The sequence below is a fragment of the Marmota marmota genome, unplaced genomic scaffold (genome assembly GCF_001458135.2).
Source record: "Marmota marmota marmota unplaced genomic scaffold, marMar, whole genome shotgun sequence".
NCBI lineage: Eukaryota > Metazoa > Chordata > Mammalia > Rodentia > Sciuridae > Marmota > Marmota marmota.
The window spans coordinates 19,519,504-19,532,102 of NW_026000101.1; the positions used below are offsets into that span (position 1 = coordinate 19,519,504).

The window sequence follows — 12,599 nt, forward strand, 5'->3', positions numbered from 1 at the left end:
GATGAGAGGTGGGAGGGAAAGGGAGAGAAAAGGGAAATTGCATGGAAATGGAAGGAGACCCTCAGGGTTATACAATAGAACATACAAGAGGAAATGAGGGGAAAGGGAAAAATAATACAAGGGGGAGAAATGAAGGACAGTAGAGGGGGTAGAGAGAGAAGAGGGGAGGGGGGGATAGTAGAGGATAGGAAAGGTAGCAGAACACAACAGACACTAGTATGGCAATATGTAAATCAATGGATGTGTAATTGATGTGATTTTGCAATCTGTATATGGGCTAAAAATGGGAGTTCATAACCCACTTGAAGCAAAGTGTGAAATATGATATATCAAGAACTATGTGATGTTTTGAACAGCCAACAATAAAAAAAAATAAAATATGAAAAAAAAAGAAAAAGTAAGTATAACTCTTTGGTTCTATTGAAAAAATAACTTACCTGTGCAATTGGAAAACAACTCCTTCCTTGGCAAGTAGTGTTCTTTGGACTGGTAATTTAATTGTGCAAAAAAAAAAAATCACATGGATGTGAGAGTAAAAACCACTGGTTTGTGTCAAAAAATATTGGAAACATTGATACTGTGTCATATCCAAAAGGTAACTCATCTTGTGTCACTTTTTCTGATATAGCTTCCGTGGGTAACTAAAGGGTCTTTATTAAATAAGCCTCTGAGTACGAATGACAGAATTAAAGCATGAATTCCAAAAAAAAAAATCTCATAAAAGTCCCCATTTTCTTTCTTTTCAGGTTATTCTGGACTTTATGAAGCCATTGAAAATTGGGATTTCAACAAAATTGAAAAGTTAGAAGTGTACAGAACACTTTTAAGACGTTTGCAACCAGAATTTAAAAACAGAATTGTTCCTTTAGAAATCCTTCCTGAACTAGCTGAATGTTTAATTAGTCAGGAATGTGAAGAAATTAGACAGGTAAGTTAACATAAAATACTAGATTTGGAGGAAATAGAATATGGGATGTGTCTTTTGTTTTCTATACTATTTTAAACCTAAGAAAGATAATTGAAACTAAAAAAAAAAATCCTCATGTCTAAGGTATTATTTCCTAGAATAGTACTTTTAATGTGAATTGAGTAATTTTTATGTCAAAGTTTTAAAGTTTGACCTATTTTCAGTTAAAATTACCTCATTACTTTTCTGAATAATGTTTAATGCAAATTTAAATAAAACTGAACTGTTCAGCAAATGAAAAAGGCTATAGACTAGGAGTTAAGAATTTAGGCTCTGGACATAAATAAATTTTATTAAATTTCTAGCGTAACTGTATACTAGCAGTGTGATCCTGGGCAATTTATTTAGCTTCTGTAAACATCTGTGTCTTCATGCATAAAGTGGGAACAATTATAGTACCTAAATAATATGGTATTTTTATAAGGGTTAAATGAGATAGTATATGTAAAGTGTTGATAGAAGCCTGACACATAGTGTATGTGCAATAAATTTTAGTTACTATGATTAACAATAAAGTCATGTAAATCCCTCTACCCTGAAGAAAACCACTTGTTAATATTATGATCTTCCTAATATCTATTTATGCCAATCTATCTCAGAGGAGATGGGAAATCTTGGTTTGAAATGATGATATCATGTTTAAAGGAGAAGAATGAAGGAAAGAATATCTTAAGTGATAGTACTGAATGGAGTAAAAATGGCAATAACGAACACCCATAGGTCCTCAATTTGCAATGATTTTTAAATCAGATAATACTTGAAAACTCATAAATGGAAAACATTTTTGAAATAATCAATAAACTGTATTTTCCTTGCTTAGATTTGTTACAACAAGGGGATGATAGCAGGTTCAGAGAAACTGATCGAATGCCTTCTGAAATCAGACAAGGAGAACTGGCCCAAGGTTTTGAAACTTGCTTTGGAGAAGGAACAGAACAACCTCAGTGAAATGTGGCTGGTAGAGAAAGGTAGGGCGTGCCAAGAACAACTCGGAAAGGGAAGAGGGAAGGTTCAGAAACGTACTGTGCCCCCTCACAACTCAACTTCGGACTTCCCTTATTGCCACCTGTTTTTACTTATTCTCACAGACACTTTTCCCTTCAGATACCTAAGGCTATATCTCTACTAAGAGGCCAGCATGATGCTGAGTTCTGGGAGGGAGGTAGCTACTTGTCTATGGATCTGATTTGTTTGTATGTAACTCCTCAACATGGAACAGAACAAACTGCTGTCATCCAGAATTAGCCCATCAGGTCCAAAGAATTTGGTGCAGGCAGGTTCTGAGCTTCCAGTTTAGGTTATCAGAGAAATAGCTTGTGTACTCTTGAGTTGAAGGTTCAAACTCCAGGACTTACTTCTTTTTAGAGTAGAATCATGATAGACACTGCCTGGTTCTCTCACCTGGCAGCCATCTAGAAGTGAACAAAACGTGTGAATGAAGAAAGAATCTGCTGCGATTGTCTGTGCCATCATTTGGCTTCTTGAGACTGACATCTCCGAGCCTTGCCTTACAGGCTGAGTTTGGTAAACATCTGAGTGGCTAGTCTTGGTTTCAGCTAGACTTCTATTGATTAAAAGTTGTTCGGGAATCTATATAAATACACATCTACTTTCTTGGGTCAGGAATTAGTCAGAGATGGGAGACATGAATGTCTGCTAAGAAGAAGCTTCTCTTCTTTAGTGTACATATGAATTCCTTGGAAGCCTTTTTAAAATGCAGATTCTAATTCAATAGGGGCTTAAGATTTGCATTTCTAACAAGCTTCCAGAGTTACTGGTTCCATGTTTTATACCTTGAATAATTAGTTCTTTGAAAAAAAGTTTTTTTGTGGTGCAGGGGATTGAACCCAGGCCCTTGTGCATGTCAGTCAAGCATTCTACCAACTGAGCTATATCCCCAGCCCTACAATAATTAGTTCTAAATGACTTTGGAGTTCAAACATCAAATGGAGACTTCACACTCAAGATGATTCTCTTAATTGTTTTGAGAAGTGAAGGGATATGGTTGTGGGAAATTAATGGAAGTTTAAAATTTTATCAAAACTATAATCAGATTACGTTAAGATTCTAAATTCTTCCTTTGTCTATTCACACAGGTGAAAAAGATATTGAAAATAAAGATCTGGAGGATGATGAAATGGAAACTTCTGAAATACACATTTTCTTCCAGGAAGATCCAGAATACCAGAATCTTAGTCAGAATTCCCAGGCACCCTCAGGTACCGGCATTGCTTGTTCTTTTTCATAATGGGGTTCTTCAGGTATTTGTGGGGGGATATATTTTGCACTGCCAGAAGTCACAGCCTTGTGATTTTTTTTTTTAAGGAAGGTTAAGAAAGAAAAGATAATTTAAGTTAAAGTAGATACTTTATGGTTAGAATTGTCATTTGATTTTCTGTGATTGCTTCTTCTGCTTTTAGCTTATCTTTTTTTTTCTTCATTCTTGTTTTATCACCAAGAAATTATTGTGGCTACATTGAATTATGGCTACATTGAATTATGGCTACATTGAATTATGGCTACATTGAAAAGGCAAACAGAGTCCTCTCAGAACCTCAGTGTCCAAATCCAACAGCGGCCTTACTTTCTGAAAAAATACTTGTGTTTGTTAGCCACTTGTTCAATTCCTTTTAAGATCCCAGGGCTGCCATGTCAGCTATGTGCACTGCACAAGTGTACCTAACTGAGAACCAGCCTGTAGTATTTGCCAGTGCATGGAGGGATTGTGTCCTCCCAGAGGGCTCCTTGTTCTCAAACATCAGGCAATCTATAAGTACTTATTAATGGTCCTGTAAGGCCCCCTTATGTTTTTTTGTTGTTGTTGTTTTCTATGGACCTGTATTTATATATTTGTATGGGATGCTGAGAATCGAACCCTGTGCATCACACATGCTAGACAAGTGCTCTACCACTAAGCCACAACCCCAGTCCCCCTTAAGTTTCTTGAAATATATTTTCATGACCATTTTATGAAGAGACCAGAAGGTTACATAATATGCCAGAACAAAATGATATTTATAAAAGGATATAAGGAACGAAATTAGGATTAATAATAAGTAGTGTTTGAAGAAAAAAATGCAAATTTTAGGATAACATGAAAAGAAAATTGCGTGTTACTTCTGCGACTGAATGATACCAGTTTCTTGTCACTCTGATATAAAATGGATAACCATAAGTTGATTTAAATATTTCTGACATGTAAAGATCCTGATGTGTCATTTAAGTGAAGTTAATTCTCTTAACCTTTTAGAAATTCTCCCTTTTTAAAAAATGGGTAAATTAGACTCTTTAGACCAAAGACTTTTCTAGCTCTTAACATGTCATATTCTTACCTGGTATTGAGATAAAATCTCTGAGTATTTTTTAAAACTTCTGGTTGAGTTGAGAGAAAATATCATTTGAGAGTCTGAAAAATTACAAAGCATGGTTATTCCCCAAGAAGAAATTGTTTGAGAATCTGTATTAAGTTTGTTTTCCTTTAACCATCTTGGAGGGCATTTTTGTCTTGTTCCACATAGTGTTGCCTATAACTGGTGGTCGTCTGTCTTGCCCTGAATTAGGCCATTCTTGCTTTGCATTCTCTTTATCGGGATTCTGTATTGTTTAAGAAAGAATTCATTCCAATATTTTCCCCCTTCTTGCCATTGATACTTTGGCATTGAGAGAAAATTCTGCACTTCAAATGATTGGAGAAAGCTAGAATGGTTAATGAGACACGATTCTAAGGAGATTGAGACAGGATACTCAACCAATGCCTTTCTTGCTAGAGTCAGATTCATGTCCATTTGACTACAGCTATTGCCATGATTCCTTAGAGTGGTAACCATTTGGTATTTTTTTTTCCTTTTGTATCATAGAAATGTCTCAAACTAACTTGAAACCAAGAAATTACCAACTAGAGCTTGCTTTGCCTGCTAAGGAAGGAAAAAATACAATAATATGTGCTCCTACTGGTAAGCCAATCGCTATTACTTATACCTCTCTGCTCCCTTTCCCCCTTTAAAAAAAAAGAAGTTTATTTATTTATTTTTAATTTGTTCTACTTAGTTGTACATGATAGCAAAATGCATTTCAATTCATTGTACACAAATGGAGCGCAACATTTCAATTCTCTGGTTGTACCCGGTGTAGAGATGCACTATTTGTGCAATCATACATGTACCTAGGGTAGTGATGTACATCTCCTTCCACCATTTTTTCCTGCCCTTATAACCCCTTCCCACCCTCCCCTTCTTTTTTCCCCCTTTTATTGAGTACTGACAATGGGGAAGATTCAGTTTTTTCCATGTTCCATTTGTCTTTGAGAAAACTATCCTATTAATGTAGTCTCACATATTTTAAGGAATTTGAACAATGAAATTGAACAATGAAAGAAAAAGAATTTGAACAATGAAAGAAAAATGCCCTCTTTTAGTATGCTTTTGATCCTGGTTATTCAAGTGCAGGTAACTTGGGAAGTAGCTTGATTATTTTTTAGTTATAGCTTAAATTCTGCAGTTGTTCATCCCTCTAAATGATCAGTTTACTTACCTGCCCACTGGTGTTAGGAGAGCCAAAAGAAATACCTTTCCATAGCACTATCTAATACCATGTTACATGTTTTCTTTTTCCTTCTTTATTAAAAGGTTGTGGGAAAACCTTAGTTTCACTTCTTATTTGTGAACATCATCTTAAAAATTTTCCACAAGGACGAAAAGGGAAAGTTGCTTTTTTTGCTAATCATGTCCCTGTGTATGAGCAGCAGAAGTCTGTGTTCTTGAGATATTTTGAAAGGCTTGGGTAGGTATAACAGTCAGTCCAACTTCTTTTTTCTACCTTTATGCAACGAATGTGTTTTCTGTTTTGCTTTTTTAAAGCCACAATTTTAAAAAAATTGTAATAGATTCAGCTTTTATGTAATCTAGATGTAATTCAGATTGCTTTTGTTAGATATGCCAGAAATCCTAATCTGATTTGCTCTTACAGGGTGATTAAATGACGTAATTGATAAGTTTGACATTTAAATGGCACATTTGATTTCTTTGATGATTTTATAATTTATTTGACAGTTCCCTTTTAAGTACTCTTTTTTTCTTTTAGTGACTTGAAAAAATAATATATTCTATCAGTTATAATGAGTTTGCGTTGGTCAATCACTTGCTCTGTGTCAGGATATATTCTTTTTGAACTTAGGGAGAACTTCATCAGTTGCTCTTCTGATCTAGTGCTTCATCTTTGTGTTTCCTCATTCACAGGATGGTAACATAGGATTTCTGTCTCTTCCCAGGTACAGTGTTGCAGGCATTTCTGGAGCCACAACTGAAAATGTCCCAGTAGAACAGACTATCAAGAACAATGACATCATCATTTTAACACCCCAGATTATTGTGAACAATCTCAAAAATGGAACTATTCCATCACTGTCTGTCTTTACTTTGATGATATTTGATGAATGCCACAACACCAATAAACACCACCCATACAATATGATCATGTTCAATTATCTAGATCAGAAACTTGGAGGATCTTCAGACCCACTGCCCCAGGTATCTTCAAAATCAGATGTACTCCTCAGAAAAGCTATTATCTTCCTAAATCCTCCTTTACTTACTTTTTTTTTTCTTTTGGTACCAGAAATTGAATTCAGGAGTGCTTAACCACTGAGCAACATCCCCAGCCCTTTTTTGTATTTTATTTAGGGATAAGGTCTCACTGAGTTGCTCAGGGCCTTGCTAAGTTGTTGAGGCTGGCTTTGAACTCAGTGATTCTCCTGACTCAGCCTCAGTGTCACTAGTATTATAGGTATGTGCCACTGTACCCAGGCCTATTTACTTACTCTTGTGGCTACAATTGAGGTTGTTCCTTTTAGATTCAAAGTTCATATTGTACAACTCATTGATGAATTTTGATTCCTTCATTTATTTATTCACTTAACAAATAGTTGTCCATTAGTATTGAAAAGGGATTGGTTTCAGGACTTCTGCCTCCCAGATACCAAAATCTAAGGATGCTCAAGTCTCTTATAGGAAATGGCATAATTTGTGCATATAACCTACATATATCTCCTTATATATATTTTAAATCATCTTTAGATTACTTATAATACCTAATATAATTTAAATACTATGTAAGTTGTTGTTATATTGTATTGTTTAGGGAATAATGACAAGGAAAAAAGTTTGTACATGTTCAGTTCTTATGTAGTTTTTTTAGAATATTTTTGATCCCTGTGGATTGGTTGCACCTGTGGACATGGAGGGCTGACTATATGCATCATGCACCTCTCTGTGCCTTATACTGTTCTCAGCACTGGGGGTGTAAATATGTAAAGAAATAATTCTTGTCCTCAAACACCTGAGTTTTCATGGGGAGACAGATATGTAAGAATTATGTTAAAATTTATCATAATGGTGTGTTGTGGATACAGATATAAGATACAGCCAGAACAGGAGTGAAAGTACTCCTATGTGTGCTAAAAAAAGTAAGGCAAGACCTGACAGAAGTTGGGTTAATAGGACTTAGAGGCTGAGGCAGGAAAATTGCAAGTTCTGGGATATTTCAGCAACTTAGCAAGATCATCTCAAAATAAAAAAAACAAAAAGGACTGAAGTTGTATCTCTGTGATAAAGGGCTCCTTAGTTCAATCCCCAGTTAAAAAATAAAAAAGGCAGGGGGTGAGGGGGTAGGCAGAAACTAATAGGAGTTTGCCAGGTAGATGGCTGGATGATTTTCATTAAGAGGGTGCTATGTGTCCAGAGGCAGACTTCTGAAAGAACCTGGTGTGCTCCAGAATCTTGAAATTCTTCAGTGATACTTGCGTATAGAGTGTGAGGTAGGGAACAGCAGTAGGCAAGGTGGAATTAAAGAGGGGGAGCAGTGACTGGTAGAGCAAGATGCCTGGAGACACCAGAGGGTGTGGGGTTAGTGGGCAAGTGGATGCATTAGTGTGGGAGGAGAGGAATGACATGTTTGATGTCATATGAGAAGGGTCGATTCAGAGAGTTGTTATTACATGGATTAGGAAGCAAAAGAAATCTCTGGTGTATAACTTCTCTTTTGAACATAAGATATGTAGATCATTGCTGAGTATCATTGATATATGAAAGGGAGCGGGAGCTGGGGAGAGTGGAGAGAATTTGAAATCTGAGGGAGAACTGAAAGAGACACTGAAAAATTCCTTGATTGTATGGGGGACTCAACTGTGGTTGGAAACTATGAATTTATGGTATACCAGTCTGCACATATGTCAAGTTCAACAGCCCTAATAATTATCCATCTGGGGAGTGCAGGTTAAAAGAAATTTAGTATGGTGCTCACAGACCAAAACTAGAATCTTTCCATATGAATCACCTTTCTTATAGCCTATTCTTCTAGAATAACTTTGATGTTAATTACATTTCTTGCTGGTTAGATGGTTATTCAATAATTATTGCACAGCTGGTGGAGGGAGGTATCTTACTAAATCTGCACAGATACCACTGCAAATAAATAGCTATGATTTCCCAACTTTGCAGAGAGCTGCAGGTGCTTGTCCAAGGACACACAGTTATTGTGACATGGCTGAGATTGGAATGGATTTGTGTCAATTTCAGTCCTTTTCCTTTTCAGTCTGATGTTCTCCACATCATAGGGGACACAAGGCAAAAGAAAAGAAAATCCTTGCCCTGAAAGTTTTCCCTGTCTCAGTTTCTAGGCTGCTTAGTGTTTAGCTGAGCTGCGACTCTTGTATTCATGCTTTGCCGATTGGGACCTTTTTATTTGTAATTTCATAGAGAATGTTAGGGGAAAAAGCTAACGTTGGAATGGTCTTACAGGTTGTTGGGCTGACTGCCTCAGTTGGTGTTGGGGATGCCAAAACCACAGATGAAGCCATGCTTTACATCTGCAAACTGTGTGCTTCTCTTGATGCAACAGTGATAGCAACAGTCAGAGACAACTTGGAGGAACTGGAGCAAGTGGTTTATAAGCCCCAGAAATGTAAGTGGTATCCAAGAACAAGCTCTTGGGAATTTTTAACACTCTCTGCTACCCTTAGTTCAGGGTGATTTACATGAACACTGAACTTTGGCCCTTTATTTGTTTAGGAGAAAATATTTAACCCCAAACCTGGGAAACAGTCACATAACATTTCCAGTCTTTCTTCCTGTGTTGTCTTCCCTCCCAATGGATGAACATTAGAAGTGGCCTATAAGGAGCAAAAATTTCTACTTTGGCTCCATAAAACCCAGATAAAGGTCCTAGCAATGTGAAGGAGATGATGAGAAAATCTAAGCAGGTAGAAAGCCAAAGGCTGGGCCTAGTCCTTCCCTGTGCTCCATGCCTGAGCCAGGTACTGTGTGGTCATCATCGTTTAAATATATATCTGAGGGCTGGGATTGTAGCTCAATGGTAGAGCACTTGCCTATCATGTGTGAGGCACTGTGTTCCATCCTCAACACCACATAAAAATAAATTAAAAAAAAATAAAAGTATTGTGTCCGTCTATAACTAAAAAAAAAAAAATATGTATCTGATAAATGTAGTTGAAATTACCTGAATTCACCTTCTTTGTCCTCAAAAGATCAGAATATTATCTTTAAAATAAGATTGACTTGCAAATGTTTGTTGTTTATTGACTTTATTATTATACTAATCCTGCAAGGGCAAGAGAGATTCAGGAGATACACCCTTGCTCTCTGAGCAGCACAGGACTGTATGAGTCTAAGGCAAAACAAATACTTATGTGATGGGGGGACACGGGTAAGTTCCTGATGGGGAACAATCTGTAAGGAATGGAGAGGAGGTACCCAACGTTTTAACATCACGTATAAATTTCTTTGTAATCTGGTCCCTCCAGCCTTCTGAGCCTCCTCTCTTCCCAAATCCTATAAACCCAACCATGTTGCATTCCTCTGGGTTCCCACACGTGCCATGAGCTTTCTCTCTTTGAGCTCTTGCCCATGCTGTCCTTTCCCCATGACTACTCTTGCTCCTTTCTTTCTTCCCATAGTTATTCAACAACTCTGCCTCCCCCCAAAACATTAGATATTCTTGCCCTGTACTCCATGGTACCTTGCCCCTACTTAGGTTACAGAACTCTCCTATGAATGCAGCCCTCTATGGAGCATGGGTATGTTCTTTTCAACTCTCTATCACCAGAACATAACACATGATAGGCAATTAATAAGATTGTGCTGAAAGAATACAACGATGTGTGGACACTCTTGGGGGCTGGGTAGGAAAGGAGAACAGCAAAGCACAGAGACAGGATTCGAGCGTACCACTTGCAGAACAGGAGGGCTTTGGCTTGTCAGAGGTAACAGGGCAGCTGAGTGAGAAACTAAAGCATGGAGAACAAATGTCAGAGTCAGTGTGGTGAGCAATAGGGAGCCAAGTTTTTTGAGCATTTGTTGTACGATTAAGATCATCTGCCAGTGAACTTGGGATCTCTAATTTTCCAGAGGAAGTAAAAGGTTTGAAGATACCCACTTTGAACTATGATTTGTTCTTCCCTAAAAATACTTACTTGCCTTTGATGGTTCTAGTTTCCAGGAAAGTGGAATCACGGACTACCAACAAATTTAAATTCATCGTATCTCAGCTGATGAGGGACATAGAGAGTCTGGCAAGGAATATCTGTGCAGAATTTGGTGAGTTCTCTTAACTCTCAGTGAGATAAGTCTCGTATATTGTGTCCCTTCCATTGGAATAGCCATAGAGCGTTCACTAGTGGCTTTTTACTTTCTCTTTCATTTAGACAATGTCAACACCATATTTTTTAAAATTTTAATTTAATTAAATTAATTTATTTATTTTTAGGTGGACACAATATCTTTATTTTATTTTTTTTAATGTGTGCTGAGGATCGAACCCAGTGCCTTACGCATGCCAGGAGAGCGCGCTACCACTTGAGCCACATCCCCAACCCCAGATATGGACTTTCTTAATCACAGGTTATTCAGGAGCCTAATAAGTTCTCCTTTATTCTCTTTTGCCTGTTTTTCTTTTTAAATGTCATGTAAATTGTTTGGACATGCACACCTTGATAAATACATTTAAATCAGTTCATCAGCTTTCTTGACCTTCCAAATTAGCTTTCCATACTGACTTTCCTAGGAACTCAAGAGTCAAATAATGGAAATCTGATGCAAATAGTTGTCATGGAGTGAGAAGTCTCACACTGGGCAGCACGGTGTCCTGGACTGGGAAGGGCTTTCTGAGAACCTAATGGCTGAGAAAATTCTTGAGGAAGTCAATCATGTCAAGGAGAGAAGCAAGTGAGGTTGGAAGGATAGCAGGCAAGGAAGGAAGAAGGAACACAATGAATTCTAGGAGCTTTTTGCTTTTACCTTTCCTTTTCTTACCAAGCTTAACTTAGGACCCATTCTAATAGCCTTATGGCAATTTTCCCACCTTCACTGTCTCTTCCATTTCATGTTCCATTCATTGGTTAGTCTTCTTGACATACCAAGTTTATGTTCATATAGCCTTTTGCCTAGGAAATAATTGTTGAACTCTAATGTGCATGGACAGTCTGCTTCCCTTTATCTTTACAATTCCAACTTGGATTTAGCAGTTGCTTGAACATGTTCATTCATTCTTTCAGTGCCAAGCAATGTGCTAGGGAATATAGCATGAAATCCTGAGGTGTAGCTTCTGTCATCATGAAATTTCCAATCTAAGGGTAAAGTCAAAATTATGTAGTGAAGCTTCTGGGTTGGCTGGGTGCTGATCATCAGCTATGTTTCAGGCAAAGGGAACTCAATCTGCAAAGGTCAGCAGACTAGAGAAAGTATGGGGAATTCCATTAGTCTTATAAAGTGAAAGAAGGGAAGTGGAGTGGCTAGAGGTGAAAATTAAAAGTAGGCCAAGGCCAGACACCAGAGAACCCTGTTCACCCTTTGTGAGTAGAGGCACTAGCCTGTTTTTACTATAATGAAATATCTGTGACTGGGTAACTGATAAAGAAAAGAAACTTATTTAGCTCATTGTTTTGGAGGCTAAAAGCCTAAACAAAATGGCACAGGCTCTGGTGAAGGTCTCATGGTGGATGGCATTGGTGCAGGAGTACATGTGAGAGAATGAGATCCCATCTCCAGACAGGAAGCCAGAGTGGAGCCAGGGAGGGGCTTCTTCTTTTGTAACAACCCTCTCACAAGAACTACTTTAGTCCCTTCTAAGGGCAGTGCTTCCTCCTAGGCCCCTTCTCTTAACATGGCCACACTGGGACTGATCTTTAAATGCATGAGCCTTTTGATAGACGCTTAGCCATATCTAAACCATAGCAGCAGAGTAGGAGTTTGGCTTCAGGAATCCATTAGAGGCGTTTATGCAGTTGGGTAGCATGGTTTCTCACTTGAAAATCTGTAAACTCCCTCTATTTTCTGGGTGGGGAAAGAATTGAGGAAACAAGGGAAGAGGTGGGGAGAGCAATTCAAGGTCATCTGGGAACAAGGTGACATGGTGAAGTGGCAGAGGGAGGGAGAGATGGGGTGGAGTCACATGATTTTGTACTTTCTTATTCCTCTAACCCCTGGTACATTGCCTTCACCCTTTCCTTTGTATCCTTTCAATTGGTCATTTCCAAATTGCTTAAGTTGTTTTTACACCTATCCAATTCAGTAAATACTTGGTGATTCATCTAGTTTCTGTTGGCCACCTTGTTTGTCACTGG

The 12,599-nt window shown here is 37.8% G+C and overlaps 1 protein-coding gene across 4 annotated transcripts in view; it reads left to right on the forward strand.

Moving 5' to 3' along the window:
- The window catches only part of Ddx58 (DExD/H-box helicase 58), a 53,055-nt gene that overhangs the window by 18,759 nt on the left and 21,697 nt on the right, over positions 1–12,599 (forward strand). For all 4 annotated transcript variants that reach the window (XM_015492463.2, XM_015492464.2, XM_015492466.2 and 1 more), the window contains 8 exons: positions 747–928; positions 1,788–1,935; positions 3,064–3,186; positions 4,825–4,920; positions 5,593–5,746; positions 6,234–6,492; positions 8,761–8,923; positions 10,471–10,575. In XM_015492463.2, coding sequence (XP_015347949.1) covers positions 747–928; positions 1,788–1,935; positions 3,064–3,186; positions 4,825–4,920; positions 5,593–5,746; positions 6,234–6,492; positions 8,761–8,923; positions 10,471–10,575 — 1,230 coding nt within the window. The remainder of the gene's footprint in view (positions 1–746; positions 929–1,787; positions 1,936–3,063; positions 3,187–4,824; positions 4,921–5,592; positions 5,747–6,233; positions 6,493–8,760; positions 8,924–10,470; positions 10,576–12,599) is intronic.